Below are 16,640 nucleotides of genomic sequence, written 5' to 3'. Positions count from 1 at the left end.
TTTAACAAGAAAAATGATAACATGGTAAAAAAAAAACATTTATCCATGGTTCTTCCTCTATCCTCTATATAAATATACCTCATAGAAAATTGGATATTCACCTTATGATGTGTTTGCATTATATCTAGAATAGAGAAACAATAATGCTAAAGGCAATTGTGGTTTTAAATAGTGATGGTCACAAATCATTGGTTAAATAATGTCTGAAATGAATGTTAGAGACCTTAATACTTGAACATGATTATATTCCAATAAGAAAATAAAAACTAAAAACACAACAACAAAAATCTTCTGGGATATCTAAAAATATCTGGATTAGGAAGTTATAAAAACAAAATTTAATAAGGATAGATGAAAGGATCAGGTGCATAAATTTAAGTGATATGAACATAATTTTATAGATCTTTCTGAATGTAAGTCAAACCCAAATTTGAGGAATTTGCAATGAACTACCTTTTAAAAATTAACTTAATAATTTTATTTACATATATCTAAAAGGAAATGCCAAATGTTTCTTTGCAAGTGGCTAAGTCACGTAAATTCTGACCCACTATTTTGGCTCCACCCGGACAATACTTCATCACTCCACCCATTTCCTCATCAGTAAAGGATGCGATTCGGCAAGATATTGAGAAACCTCTAGCTCTGATACTCAGAGATTCCACATATACTACATTTTCTCATTCCTCCATCCTTAATCTATAGGCCTACCTGAACATCTACATTGTTCAAAATATGCCCTTCTTTGTATGTGATGCTGGTGTTATTAAATCACTTTCTGTAGAAAAACAACAAGCATTTTGAACTGAGTTGGCTTGGCAGCAGTGACAATGGATTTACACAGAACTTGCCACATTTTTGGGGCCCAAATATCTGTCAAATAGGAGAGGAAAGGAGGAAGGGGTGTAATCTGTATGATTTCTCTTTAGGGCCAACAGACCACAAAGAAAGCTGACCTACAAACTTACCATCGTTTCAACATACTCTAAAGCAGTGATGTTTCTAAACTTTTTATTGCACATATCTCTCAGTAAATAATTTTTGTGTGCAATCCTAAATATACATGTTTACTTATAAGTTAGAAATACATTATTGTAATAACATTATGTATGTTCTAATATATACATAAATATGGAAAGAGATGTTAATACATAAAAGATCAAAATATTCCATCCCCCAAAGCATCATCTTGCTCACTCTACTTTTTATACCACTGCCCCAAATAACCATTCAGATGATGAGTATTCTACAATACTTGCTGAAGCCATATCACTGACTTTTCTAGCAACCTATCTTCCACACAATCATGCATTCATTACCCTTCTATGTTTGGAATTTAATTTTTTCCTACTTTAATGGATTGAACTTGAATATAGACATTTGGAGATCCAAAAATTGTAAGCCTTCCTATACCAGGTATGTAGGGAAACTTCTCAGTACATGGGTAAGGATGTCTTATTGTAGAGCTAAACATGTTGACAAAATGGGAAGACTTTAGAAAGTGCCTTTAACTTTGACCTTATTTCATGTCCATTAAATGTGCAACTGGAGTTCTAGATGAAGTTGAACTCAGTTCAAATTCAGAAAACTGAGAAAATATGAACCAAGACTACCTCAGCTGAGTAATTCTATTTCTAGGAATCTATCTTAGATAATCAGAGACAAAGTCAAAGATTCATGTGTGAGGATGTTCATTTTGGAGTTACACAGAAAACCCCAACAGTAGTAGAAAACAATCAATTAAGAAAATTAAGAAGAGGAATATTATGTGTAGCTATTAAAAATTATGTTCTTGGGCGCCTGGGTGGCTCAGTTGGTTGAGTGTCTGACTCTAGGTTTTGACTCAGTCTCATGGTTTGTGGGTTTGAGCCCTACATCGGGCTCCATGCTTGCAGTGTGAAGTCTGCTTAGGATTCTCTCTCTTTCTCTGCCCCTCCCCAGCTTGCTCTTTCTCTCAAAGAAAAAAAATAAACTTAAAAAAAAATTATGTTTTCAAATATGTTTAAAGTCACATTGTGATTTAAATTTTATCATGTAAATTGAAACATAACCCAAAGTCCTTATTCTTTTAAATAATGTGTGTGTATATATACGAATGAATATGTACATATATGGTGATTGCAGCAAAACGTTAACAGTAGTTACATGTAGGCAGTGTAATTAAGGTATTTTTGTTTTCTTCCCATTATTTTTCTGTATTTAGCCAATTTTCTACAATGGTATATACTGATTTTATAACCAGGAAAGAAAATTGCAATATTATTTAAAGAAAATCCTACACATTTATAAAAACCCAGTTCATTTTCTGTTTACAATGAATTTATTGAGCCTGGAAAAGAGATAAATCTTACTCATATGAACATTAGTCTTTTCTGAGTACAGAAGCCATCAGTTTAGATAAACAAACCATTATGTCGAGGACCTACGTGGAGTAAACTTGCTAGTTACTTAAGCCCATGATTGGGCTCAGGGGGAGTACTAGTACCATGAATTCAAGCGAGAAAAATCTGTGGTTACCAAATGAAACCACCAGGTGCCACTGTTGCTTCACAGAAAGGAGAGGACTACCTAGCATGAACTGTTTTATTTAGAATAGATACGTGCTTTCACCTGCTCATGGATAACAATAAAATCTTCTCAGAGGCATGACAATTATTTCAATAATTTTATGCTCATATCCTCAAAGATCCATCAAAAGATATTTGAAGGTATAATTTCCATCAATTTTCTATATGTGGGATTGAGAAAAAAGAACATATTGCACTAAGAAATAGATTTCAGCCATTAAAAGCTGACTTTATGTTTTGAAATGCCCTACTAACAGTAGCACTTTAATGCTGTATACCACTGTTTTCTGTGAGAAAGTGCTTTCCTCATTCCAACTCTGAATGGTAGGGATGTAAGTCTCCACCCTGGCTCTGCTACTTTCAACTGTAAGCTTTTGGCAGTTAAATTCTCCATCTATAAAACAGTAACATCAAGCTTATACAGTTATTTTAAAGTTTATTTCTTTATTTTGAGAGAGACAGCACGCGGAGTGCACACGTGAGCGGAGGAGAGGAAGAGAGAGGAGAGAATCCCAAGCAGGCTCCGCACTGTCAGTGCAGAGCCTGACACAGGGCTTGAACTCACGAACTGTGAGATCATGACCTGAGCTGAAATCAAGAGTCGGATGCTCAACTGACTGAGCCATCTAGGCACCCCTTACAGTATTTTATAGACTGAATAACATCATGTGCATAAACAGGGTTGTTAGACAACTTATTACCTCTCTCTATAGGCATAAGAAGCTCTGAGCTTCCTTGGCTGCTGAGACCACATCTAAGTAAGACAGGAAATCTCTGCCCTGATGCTAAAAAGGGTGCTAGATTTAATATCTTAGGACACGGGTCATTTTCTAATTCAGGATCTGTCATCTATGAGGAGTGGACTATGATAAGTCACTTCATCCACTGGGCCTTCTGGTTTTTCATCTTTGAAACAGGGGGTTGGGCTAAATGGCTCTCAGTTCCCCTCCAGCGAAGAATCCTATGGTTCTATAAAACCTGTACCACAGAAGGTATCATTCTATTTGTGTATAATATACTTTTCGGATACCATGTTTTGCAGGTATTAAAGTTGGGGGACACGTGGGTGCTATCATCCAGTCATTCAGCATTTGAGCTCCTTCCATGTACCATAGTGCTACACTCTGGGGATATAAAAATGAAGATGATGCTCTTCATTCCTTCCTTGAAGGAAACTCTTCCTTCAAGGAGCTTTCAGTTAAACAGAGAAACAAATATAGATAACCAAGTAAATGCAACAGGGTGAGGGTGTGAACTCAGTATATCTTAGGGGGTATATCTACATGGCAGACAATTGATCTTCAATATGCTGTCGATTAGTCCATTTCATGAAATTCAAAATAATGCTGAAGAACTTTCTGATTTGCTTAAAGTTGTTTCCAGGATGAAGAACTTTCTGGGTCAATCTTCTGTGGCTATTACCAACTTTTGGCTTAGAGGGACCTAAGCAAGGTACACTTCTACTTTTTACAATCTATATGAAAATGAAAAGTGAATAGCCTGTGACATAGCAGAAAGGAGACAGATCATGGTTTGGAATAGACCAGTAGAGATTGTCCTGTCATTTAGCACAGATGTTCACATTCAATTTCAGTCCCATTATCTTTCTAAATTCCCTCTCCTCCTTAGTGTTTGTCACTGACCCTTTTCTCTTCTCTGCAAATTATGATGCGCAGCTTTTCCCAATTTTGCTCAACTGGGTCAGCAGCTCTAAGCCCCCACTGCCTCTGTGCTCTTGCCAATATACCTTTATTGATCTGAGACTCTCAAACCAGGGGCATGAGGAGGCTGAAGAAGAAATGGAAGAGTAAATCCCAGCCTGGCAATTTCAAAAGCTACCAAATTCCCCTCTGCTTACCAGACTCTCTGTAGTAAGCTCCGGCAAATCCTGGATGGTACAGCAAGGGTAATCCAGGACTGAGATGCTGCAGGACACAGAGAAAGGGACAGGCTTTAGGGAAATAGCGATGGCAAAACATGGCAGTATCTGAAATGGCAGGAGTTATTTCTCTCCAGCAGGCCCCATCTAGTTCCCAAAGCGCTAGTGACCTCAGCTGAAACTGAGGGTTGTGGTGCCAGGAAACTCCAGCTCCAGTCTCCTCTCCTCAGTCATGAGAGGAACAAACAGAGTTCCTTCAGGCTGGCCCCCCATCTGGCAGATGCAAAAGAGACCAGCAAGAGAGCCTGTAGGATAGCCACCTTTCTCCTCCCTTCTTTAAAATGCATGGACAATTGTGTGCATTTGTGTTTTTGCATTTAAGTGTATGCTTGTGTGTATGTGTGAACTGCGTTCCCAGAGATGCTGCCCAACCTTCAAACTTGCTGCCCAATTACTAACAATCTGTGGATGTGAGGATGAAACGAAGCTCTCTCCTGTGTCCTTTACCAAATGTTTCTGGAAGCCAGAAGCTCTGGGAAATATCGCAGAAGCCACTCCTGGAGGAAGCTTAAGACAGAGGCAGCTTCCTACAGCAGGGCCGATCTAGTAGTTCAAGAATGGGAATGGCATCTGTCCCCAAAACCCACAGTGGGGGACTGCAAGGGAGCTGGAGGCTCTGCAGTGAGCCCAGAGAAGCAGGCATGAGTAGGCAGGGGAAATGAGGCACTGCATGACGACAGAGACAGAATTACTCAAAATTACAGTTCTTGCTTTCCTTTTCTCCTTTCTTTGTTGGTACAATGCAGAATTTAGCTCATCTCTAATGCTTCCTCTGGTTCTGACTTTCCATAAGGTTTATAACCAATCCATCTGAACTAGTGCAGTTGGAAATGGATAAAGGATGTTGTCAAAGCAGGGGCTATAAAGAGGAGTATGGGGTTTCTTGGACCTGACCCTACATTTCAAAAGTCAAAACTCTATCCAAGCAGGGGTGCCTGGGTGGCTCAGTCGGTTAAGTGTCCGACTTCGGCTCAGGTCATGATCTCACGGCTCGTGAGTTCGAGCCCCACGTTGGGCTCTGTGCTGACAGCTCAGAGCCTGGAGCCTCCTTAGGATTCTGTGTCTCCCTCTCTCTCTGCCCCTTTCCTGCTGTGTCTCTTTCTCTCAAAATAAATAGATTTGAAAAAACAAACAAACAAAAAAACAAACCAAAACTCTATCCAAACAAAAAGCAACAATTTGTTTACCTAGAAATATTTACCTTTGTCCAAGAAACTCAACGATAACCTAGGGGAACCAAGATAGAAGAAGAGAGGGCAGTGGAACAACCTATAACGTTGCTCATCATCTTAATTCACTCTGCTGGATTCTCCCAGGGTTGCCAGTTCTGTACTGCTCCATTAGGATAAACTTTCTTGGCTGGCGTATCCACTTATCTACCCACCTCCCACAGACAAAGCCCCATGGCTATGTAGGTGCTGGCAACCAGGAAATGGGGGTGGGAAATCAAAGATGGATGTGTTGCAGTCTCAGTGAACGGAATTCTAGCCTAAGGGGGCCAAAAATAAAGTTACAAGTTTCTGGAATATCTATCTGGATTGTAAAAGCCATGATAAAACTATGCAATAAGGATGTAGGAGTGCTCCAAGTTTTCAGGGATCATGCAACAGTAAAGCTTACAGGTGATGCAAAAGAGGACCATCTTATCCAAGCCAATCTTAGTAAATGATGTAGGCTGGCACTACCACTCTTCCAATTCCAAATGGAACCCAATAGACACCTATCAGATTGTCTGCCTCTCCCGTCTAGGCCCATGGTGCAGGGTAGGTATTTAGTTCCTGAACCCCAGTCATACTTGATTGATCGAAGCAAGGATGGATCTCCAACCCCGGAAATGTGGAACAGGACTCTTGTATGTTTCTCTTAATTAATGCTTATATAAAATCTCTATGATATAGTGAGAGGATGTATTATTTTCATCATAAGATGAAAATACTGTGGCTCAAAAAAAAATGTCCTTACTTAGATTACATAGCTAGCAAATGGCAGGTCTCATGACTCTGGGTTCCATGTGTATGTTTTATTTTAAACTACGTATAAGTAGGCTGCCTCTCTATGGTGGATTTTCAGGCAGTACTGACAAGACTGGTGAGGCACCATCTCCTGGTGCTCTCCAGTCAACCCAGGTAATCACATCAGCCTTCTTACTTCTACTTTAGGAGCTCTGCCTCTGGTAAAAGCATTTCTGGTAAACTTTAATTAGCATGCTTCAAGTTCTTGTGGAAGTAGCAAACTAAAGAACAAGGATTTACTCTGTAACCCCCAAGTCCCCATTTGGCTGGAGGAGTGGAAAGCAATTTGTATTCATAGCGATTGTGACCAGAAAACAATTTTGTGTTTTGATCCTGCCTCTACTGCTTACTTAAGTGGTCTCACTAGCATGTTAATCTTGAGCAAGTCAATGAAGCTCTCTGAATTTGTTTCCTACTTGGTGAAATGGGAATAAAATGTGTAATACCTCTTAGCGCCAAGGAGATTAAATAAAATACCCTATATTTGTCTTATTACAAACTGATCTAAGTAAGGATCTATTATTTACCTTCAGTTACAAATTCGGTATAAGACTACAATTTACAAAGAAGCATAATTGATCCAACTTATGATTTATACTAAAATCAGGGCTGGCCAAATAAGAAGTCTGTTTCACAAAAAAATATCTTCTGGATCCTTCTGCCATAGGGCTAAAATTTCAGTGTTACAGTTTTATTTATTTGAATCATAACATTTTTCAGTTTTCAAAACTGTTAAAATACAAATACCTCTGTGAAGAGGCCAAACCACACACCCCATCATCAACTTACACTTTAAGGAAATTAAATTTAAGAGTGACAGCTCTAACATTGAAGGGACTAGGGACACAAGGAGAACTGAAAGGCTCAGAGATGTATATTTCTCAATCCATTCCAAAAAAGACCTTTGAAATAAATCTGTCCAGAGTCCATACCTGTTTTTGGCAGTGATGTAGGACAAGATATTTTGATTGAAGAACTTCAGGATCAAAGGAATGCAGTTGGCAAATACCAAATGTTGTGATACATATTCAAACTGAATTAAAAGATCCAAACAGAAAGGTTGCTTATTTGGGGGAGAATAGAAAGTGTGTATGAAAAAGATAGGCAAGTACAACTCCAATATCCATTCCTAAGAATATCCAGTGTCCACTTATGTTATCAGCCATCCTGAGAAATGGGAGAAGCATCATCAGCCAGCTCATCCTACATGGAGGACGATCTTCAGTGTGTGTACGTTGTTGCAAGAAGCTGACCAAAAGCACAAAACACAAGCAAGCCAGAAAGAAAATCCCACTCCAGGTAAATAGAAGGAATCGCTGTGAAATTTGTTCCTAAGCTCAACAAGAAAGGAAGGCTCCCTGAGGGAGTTGTCTTCCATACCAAACCTCTGGCTCATAGTGTTTCCACAGTGATTGATATAGCAGAAACAGGTGTAGCTTACTCCCAGCAACTGCTGGCATCACTCAGTCAGGATGGATATGGCACACAGTAACCAAGTGAACCACTGGAATGTGGGCTCCAGCATGAGTCTATGTGGTTCACTGTATTATCCCTGTACTTACAATATCAGTATATTAACGAATGGATCAATAAAAGCCCTGCACTGAGAATAAGTCCAAGATCTCTTTGATGGCTAAACACCCGAACATAGGGGTTCCATTTTGCTCGCTTGAATTTGGATGGGGTTTGTGTCTGGGAAAACCTAGTGGGCAGTGTCATGGAGTTGCATCACCTAGGTTTTGCCTGTGATACACTGAGGAGCATCAGATACAGTGTGCTCCAGATCCAGAACCCAGACTACTGGGACAGTACAGAAACTGTGTTGAAAAAGCAGAAAATTGTGGTGTTTTAAATCCCTTAGCTTTTCCTGGTCACCAAGAAGTAGCCATGGAAACAAACCACGCTGCCCTCTGCCCCTGGGCGTGTGGTTAGAGGTGGGGAGTCAGCTTGGGCTGCCCATTTCTTTCTTCTGCTCAAATATTTTCTCCCTGGCAGCTGACCCAGGGTATTTTCCAAAGCTCCAGATGGAGCAGCCAATACATACCCACTATGAAGTTATGGAAAATGTTTTTCAGTTAGAGATGTATCTGTAGACTTGTTGGGATTCACTGACACTGACACACACTGGCAAGGCCCATCAAGCCACCCACCTGTCTGGCTGTTGATCCACATACTGCCCACCAAGAGAAGCAGACAGAAAAACATATCCACAGTTCTCTGTTCTTTCTACTAGGAACACCATCTCCCACCCACCCCTTCTCCTCCCAGCCCTGCTGTTGCTCAGCAAACATTGGCAGAAGAAGTGTGAGCACCCAGGACACCCGTAACACACCCAAAGATGTCTCTGGATGTACTAATGTGGAGAAATACCCTGATTATATAGTCAAACCTCAAGGACACAGAGCCTGCAGGAGCCTCTGTGTACTCCGAGAACCTGCTGTTCTAGCAACAAGCTTGGTTCTGACTTCTTAGGAGGACAATGGAGCAGAGACACTGAGCAGTCATGAGAAGTCTCCCTCTCCTCCCCATGTTCTCATCACAGAGACCATCCATTCTCTGCTCCCAGGTTCCCCCATATCTTGGCAAAGCCCACAGAATCAAGTCCAAACTCCTTAGCATGGCAAACAATGCCTTCATGGGGAAAAGGCTTCTTAACCTTTCTTGGGAAAGGTTTCTTAGGAAATCTCGGTTTCTTTATCTATAAAACAGTGATAAAATAAGACGTACCTCATAGGGTTAAGAGAATTAAATGAGAACCCATAGGAACTTAATAGAGTGCCGGGCACATTAGAAGTACTCAATAACCGTGTGCTATCAACTGTGTGATTTGCTCCCTGCCATCGTCTCTAGCTTCATGTATCACCAGCCCTCCCCATCTCCCCCCACCCCAGGCAGAACTCCAGCAACATTTAATCAGTTTCCCAAGGTACTTTGCTCTCGCTCTCTCTCCTCTGGACTTCCACAAATTAACATTTCTGCTTGAAAGGCTTCCCATCTTCCTTCCCTGACAACTCCCATATCTTGGCTAACATCTGTTTCTTTAGGACTCAGGTTAGAAGTCACCTCTTCCCCATCTCAGGTTGGATTACCAGCTAATACTTACCTGTATCCTGCACTTACCATTCCATAATTAGCTATTTATATATCCATACCTTGTACAAGACTTCAAAGCCCTTAAGAGCCAAAACTGTGCATTATTCAGAATTCTATCTCAAACATTAGAAAAGTGCTTCACATATAGAAAGGTATGCTCAACATACTTTTTCCTTCTTTTTTTTTTTTTTAATGGAATGCTTGAATCCTGTCTTCTACTGCTTCAAAGCTGGCTGGGCACATTCCCAAGAAGCGAAGAATTCTTACCTACAACCCTTGGATAATATTCAAAGGACACAGATGTCTGCACCTCACATCCCACTTCAAACCCCCCTCTCCCCCCCGCCCCAGCCCCATGCAAGCCTATGCAACAGGTATAGAGATTCCCTGAGGAAGACATAGAAAAGGCTGAAAGATGTTCAACTGGACTACAAAGGCCCCTGCATCCTCTCTTTGGGAAGCAGGGCCTGGGGGACACCTGAGACCTGTGGAGGAGCACTGCTAGCTGCTCACCTGGTAGATATGGTTCAGTTTGAAGTGTTTGAGGAGTAGCAGGAGCAGAGCAGAGATACTCTTTACGATGATCTCCTTGTGCCTGTTCACATCGATTCCCAACTTCATGCTCTGAAGAACAGTGATGCTATAATGAGGAGAGGAGGAGTCAGTGCAGAGAGTAGCCGTAGAGAGAGGCCTACAAGGACCCAGGTATTTGGGTCAGAGACAACATATACAAGAGAACCAGAACTTGGCAGATCTGAACTTCTATGCTAGGAAACCTCCAGAGCTACCCCTTACCAGCCTGTCTGGAGAAAAGCTCCTCTGCTCTCTTTGTTTTTCTCTTTCCTTTGGCAAGTTCAACCCTTGGCAAAGTTCAGCCCTTGTCTACCCATATACCTGCGCAGTGTCTGGCACTGATGTTGCCCTGCAGACCCTCAATTCTGAGCTAAAAAGAACCTAGCAGAGAGCACCAGTGGAAAGTGGTTACTGGTAAGGGAGGGGAGACATCTTTGGAGACAATCCCTATAAGGGTTATCAAGGTGGGGTGGGGACTAGAGAGACACTGTAGACGAAACAGCTAGCATTCAGCAGCCAACCCAGTTGAAGCACTCACGGCATCTCCTCAGGCAGGACATCAGCCAGGATATTGATAGAGTCTGTCTTAGCCTTGGAGGTGGGGGCTGCAGCCAGTAGAATCTTAAGCAGAGCAATCTAGGAAGTAGAAAATGAGGAGATCCATCTCTGTCCATTCCATTCAACAGACTATTTTTCCATACCTCAACAGCCCTATGAGAAGTAAGGCTTCCTCTATGTCCATTCCTCAATAACCAAATCTTCTCAGCCTCCAGAAGGGCAAACAGGTGCCTAATCCTGAGAGGCCTGCCTATGAGGCTATGGACCCAGAAGGGAGCTTATAGGCTATTCTGCTTCAAGATTGTTCTTTCTAAAGAAGAGGATGGAAGGAAGAGAGTGAGGGGGCAATGTCTAGAAATAAGGTGAGAGGTATAAGCATGATCTCACCTCCTCTATCCCTTTCCTCCCTCTAACCCTGACCATCAACATCCTCACCACTCAGCCTGAGGCTATCCAGGACATGACAGACCATGGCAGACTTCAAAGGGTCGAGGATATTTACTTAGAAGGAGGGCCCCCAATGCATCCTGCATGGATCCCACCTTATTCTCCACTCCTCCCAAAGAAGAACTTGGGAGTAAAGCCAAGTCCTCCTTCCTCTTGGAGAAGCCCTGAGGAAAGCTCAGAATTCTCATGTGTTAGACAATGCCTTGCCTCAGGGTTGAATGCTCAGGAAATAAGCTCAAATGATGGATGGCTCAGCTAGAAATGGCTCTCAACTGTCTGTTCCTTGCAGCAGAGAAGGGCAGCTCAGCCCAGCAATCTCCTTACCATGTACTGGGGGAGGCTGTAGAGCATGCCTTGGTAGAGGATTTCACATGGTGTCTCTGGTACCACCTCTTCCCCCTATGGCAGGAAAACACACAGTTTGCCCAGGCCGTTTTCCAGTTGACCAAAGGCTATGTTTTCTTGGTTGTGAAGGGTGGCATGAAAAGAGCACTGAGCTGGGAGTCAGATCTAGGTTCTTATTCCAGCTGTGTTAATGACTCATTGTATCACTTTGGGTAAGCTACTTTTCCTTTTTGGGTCTTAGTTTCCTCTTCTTTAGGATCACTGGGCTGGTCTGATGTCCTCTGAGGGCTCTTCCAGCCCTGATAATCTGATTCTGGTTTTCCCATTATGTGGAATCAATCCAGAATTCTTCTTTCCACATCACATGTTAGATCAGGAATCAGACCACCTACCTAGGAATTGGCTCAGACCACTGCTTTGCTGGTCACACAGGAACTTAAGTCAGGGTGCATGTATGCCTGGGACACTAGAACAGATACCCCACACAGAAGCACTTCCTATGGTGTCAGAGGCCATCCAAGAGCTCTCAAATGCTCTTAAGTGAGAGGTAGGTAACTCAGTAGAGAAAGTTGATAAGGGAGTTGGGTAACCCATGGCCCAGAGAGGCAGGAAGGAGTATTAGCAGGGAAGCTTTTGGGTAGAAGCTATTTTCTTTCCTTCTCCAACAGCCCCTACTACATCCCTTCCTCCTTAATGACAAGGCCCCTTATGCACAACTCTCTTTGTCCTTTGATGACCCTATCTAAGCCTTTTATAAGAGTGGGAGGACAGGGGCCTCCAGTGCTCAAGGGGTTACTCAGGCCATTGTCCTCTTTGGCCAATGCAGTCCTTCCTCTCACAAGGTACCTCTATTCCAGGGCAAGGCTCACTGCCTTGAGGCACCTGAGGCACTGCCTGAGGTCTACCCTGAGGCAGGGAGGGATAACCTGGCCCTTGCCATCCCAGATAACTCAGCTGCTGCTTAAATGGGCATTCAATAAACTCAGGCAATCTTCTAAGGTTGCCTTCCTGCTCTCCAAAAGATCTATGTCATACCTTCCCTTTTCCCTTGTCCTCAAACCAATCCCCTCACCCCACAACCCCTCAATAGTTGCTAACCTGGCCTCATACTTCATGGAGAAAACAGAAGCAATCAGACAGGCACACCCTCGTCTTCTCAACACCAAATCTACCAGGTTCTCTACCTTCCTTCTTGACATGAAGGATGAACCGCCTCTGCTCTATTAAAGGCCAACCCTCCACTTGTGCTGGGGATCTCTCCCCCTTTTGCTCTGTCAAATACATCAGTTCTGCAATCGTCTCCTCTCTGCAAGATCGTCTCTTTTAGGACATAAACATACTCTAGAATCTCCTAGCTATAAAACACCTTCCCTTGACCCCACATCCTCCTTCAGCTACCATCCCATTTCTATCCTCTTTATAATAAAACTATGTTGTCTGTGTTGACTGTCTACCTCCTTTCTTTACATTCCTTTTTTAACATACTCCAACCAGGCTACTAGCCCCACCTTTTCACTTGAGGTTGCTCTTAACAAGGTCACCAGTTATCTTCATGGTGTCCTATCCAGTGGGCACCTATAGTCTTATCCATTTATCAGCAGCATTTGACACAGCTGATCACTCCCTTCTAGAAAAAAATTTTCTTAGTTTTTATAGTATCACAATCTCCTACATTCTCTCCCACCTCACTGAGTGTTTCTCTTACTGTTCTTTTCTGGCTCCTTTCCTGACTCATCCTACCCTCAACATACTGGTGTGCCCAGGGCTTTGTCCTGGGTTCCTTCCTCTATTTCCATTCCCTCCTTGGGTTATCTCAGCCAATTCTATGGTTTTAACACTGTCCAGTAAGTCAACAGCTCCCAAATTTATCTCTCTAAGCCAGTCCTCTCTCTTAGAACTCTAGATTTATACATTCAATTTGCATGACTGCTCATGTGCATGGCTGCCTAATGGATATCTAAAACTGAGTATGACCAAAATAGAACTCTTGATGAAACAGAACTCCCCATGTTGGCAAATGATTCTTATTCTTTTTTTAAAACTTTTTTTTTTCAATGTTTATTTATTTTTGGGACAGAGAGAGACAGAGCATGAACGGGCGAGGGGCAGAGAGAGAGGGAGACACAGAATCAGAAACAGGCTCCAGGCTCTGAGCCATCAGCCCAGAGCCCGATGCGGGGCTCGAACTCACGGACTGTGAGATCGTGACCTGGCTGAAGTCGGACGCTTAACCGACTGCGCCACCCAGGCACCCCAAATGATTCTTATTCTTGATTCCTCCGTGCCTTTCTAATCACATCCAACTGACCAGCAAGTCTTGTCAGCTACACCTCCAAAATAAAACCCAAATTTGTTCCACTTTTCCCTATTTCTGTAATTACTACCCCACTCCATATCACCATCATTTCTCACCTTGACTATTTTAAGAGCTCTCTAACTGATCACCCTGCTTCCACTCTTTTCTGGTAAAGTCTATACACAGGAGCCAACTGTTTTGAAAAGATAAATTAGATCATGCCACTCCCCTGCTTAAAATCTCCAAGGACTTACTTTTGTACTGTGAAACAACTTCACACTCCCTATCTTTGCTTAGGAGTCCTGTGTAAAGTAGCCCCAGGCCACTCCCTGACTTTGTCACACAAAACCTCACCCCTCACCCCTGTGCTCTTGCCACAGGCCTTCGTTCGCTACCCCTAATACTCCGAGCTTGCTCTCACTTTGTTAAGGCTGTATCCTCTGCTTAGAATTCTCTTTCCCCTTATGTTCCTATGGCCAACTCCTTCTTGTACCTCACATTTTAGCTTAGCTGTCGCCTTCTCAGAGGTCCACCTATCCTGACTGGCTAATTGAAAGTAGTCTACTGCATGATAGATGCCTCTACCATGTCATCCTATTTAAATTTTCTTCATTATCTTCCATTCTCTGATAGTCTTCTTGTTTCCTTAATTACTTATTTTCTTTTTTCTCTAACTTGAATGTATCATGAAAGTAGGGACCTAAAACACAAAAAATAAAAAGTAGGGACCTTGCCTTGCATGGTACACACAGTAAGAGCCCAACAGCATGCACACATGTTCTGTGACAGCACTGCAGACAGATTTCCTCTTGCCCTCCTCCTCCTGTGTAGGACACTCTTGACTCACCAAAGACATGGGGCACTTCTCCAGGTCCTCCTCATTCTTGATCTGAACATCTGCAATGGAGATGTACTTGTGCTGGGGAAGAAAAGACATCAATTAAGAGGCTGAGGCCACTAAAAAAATAAGATAGATAGATAAATAAATAAATAAATAAATAAATAAATAAAGGGTGGGGGACACCTGGCTGGCTCAGTCTGAACAGCGTGCAACTCTAGATCTTGGGGTTGTTGAGATGCTGGGTGTAGAGATTACTTAAAAAAAAAGAAGAAAGATACTGAGGGCCTTGATCACATATGTACCAGCCTCTTGCTTAACTTCCTCAATGATAAGGAAATGTCCTGTATATGGGTTGTTACCCCAAATAGGACACGAACTCTTTGAAGGCAGGAGTCTTATTCACCTTTGTACCCTTAATAATTGAGCCAAGTGCTTCATATACAGTGTTTCTGTTTATTCTGTTTCCGTATTTGTTGAAGAGCAGCAAATCCCTAAGTATTTACCTTCAACCAAGGGCAAGGGGAAGTAAAGAATAGGCCCATGCCCCTGGACCACTGCCTGGTGAGTTTCGCTGCATGTGAGTATATGTGTGTGCATGTGTATGGAGTGATGATGATGGGGTAAGGGAGAATTTAAGGTCTGGGCAAGAGACGACTATTGTTACTCTTTGTGCTCGCATACACTTTGGATGCAGAGCAGACCGCTACTAATCCTGGGCCTTTGGAAGTTAGTGGCCCTATAGGGACAAAGAAGTGAGAGGAAAGGAGGCAAGGGGCGGGAGGAGGAAAAAGCCATGAGAGGAAGGAAGGATAACTTTCCCCCTATCTGAATGTAGGAAAATGCTTAAGTAGGGAGAGGCCTAATTTTTTCCTCTTTGGCCAAAATTCCTGCAGGGGAAATACAGAATAATTGGTTCAGAATGTGTCTGGAAGAAGAGCCAATACTCAGGACTCGGGTAATCCAACTTGTTTTGATGGCTCCCTATCCCTGGAGACTGAGAGCCCACTCTGGTCACCTGCTTTAAAGTCTTCACACTCTCATGGATGGGCCTGGGTAATCCAACCAAGGTGTCTGTGTCCCTGTGAAATGAGAGATATACCAGATGATAAGCATCAAAAGTATACAGAACTACTGATATTCCCTAGAGTTACATGGACCATGCCACTTTCAATATGCTGTACCCTGGATCTTTCTCTATAAGCTTCCAGTACCCCCATTATTGCTATAAGACACAAAAAGAACAATGCCACACAGAAGTGCTTGTGAAAATTTGGATTTTTATATAGTTTTTTGGGGATTTACTTTGTCAGGGAGCAGTAGGTTCCCTAAAAGGGAATGTAGCCCAACTACAGTGAAACACTAGTAATAATACTTTCTCAGTTTTATAGGGGCCAGCCAATGTGAGGAATTCATGAGGGAGGAGAAATGGGGAAAGACTGGGTCTGTTCTGACCATGTTGCTTGTTCAGAGAATTCTGGCCCATTAAAACAGGAAGGTTTCCTAGGGATCATCTAATCCAACACTCTCATGAGGACACTGAAGCCCAAGAGGCAATGACTTGTTAAGTCCTACACCTGGCTAAGAACATAAGAGTTCTTCTAAGAAACTAGAAGGAAAAAAATTCCATGGCACAAGCCCAAAGTAGTCACTAGGAGATGCCCATGACCCAGTAGCTCTAGGTTACACTATGACTACAGGGCAACATCTCTCATTCCAGCCACCCATTCCTCTGGCCCCCTAAAAACCACTCTATAGCCAGTTCTGACCATCTAGTCACTTACTGCCCCAGAGTGAATCCGATGAATTTGTTCCTGCTCATCTCCAAGAAGTGCTCAATGTCCTTCTGTCTGAGAGGACAGTGGAGAGGCAAACCCCAGAAAAGGAAAAAAAAAAACAACAAACCTTGAGAGACAGACCCTTTCTGGGTTACTAACCCGTCAATAGGATGACTAGAGCAGTGGGGGAAGTT

At 42.5% G+C, this 16,640-nt stretch overlaps 1 protein-coding gene across 2 annotated transcripts in view; it reads right to left on the bottom strand.

Moving 5' to 3' along the window:
* The window catches only part of STRIP2 (striatin interacting protein 2), a 47,689-nt gene that overhangs the window by 13,861 nt on the left and 17,188 nt on the right, over positions 1–16,640 (bottom strand). For both annotated transcript variants that reach the window (XM_047097295.1, XM_047097294.1), the window contains 8 exons: positions 16,453–16,518; positions 15,687–15,750; positions 14,678–14,749; positions 11,514–11,588; positions 10,723–10,820; positions 10,125–10,251; positions 7,451–7,551; positions 4,426–4,492 (listed from right to left, as the gene is read on the bottom strand). In XM_047097295.1, the coding sequence (XP_046953251.1) occupies positions 4,426–4,492; positions 7,451–7,551; positions 10,125–10,251; positions 10,723–10,820; positions 11,514–11,588; positions 14,678–14,749; positions 15,687–15,750; positions 16,453–16,518 (670 nt within the window). The remainder of the gene's footprint in view (positions 1–4,425; positions 4,493–7,450; positions 7,552–10,124; positions 10,252–10,722; positions 10,821–11,513; positions 11,589–14,677; positions 14,750–15,686; positions 15,751–16,452; positions 16,519–16,640) is intronic.

This window comes from Lynx rufus, unplaced genomic scaffold, assembly GCF_022079265.1.
Source record: "Lynx rufus isolate CCGP_SWC_20201006 ecotype Redwood Valley unplaced genomic scaffold, mLynRuf1.p SCAF_4, whole genome shotgun sequence".
NCBI lineage: Eukaryota > Metazoa > Chordata > Mammalia > Carnivora > Felidae > Lynx > Lynx rufus.
Note: the sequence above shows the minus strand (reverse complement) of the source record. Positions and strands in the feature narration are given on the sequence as shown.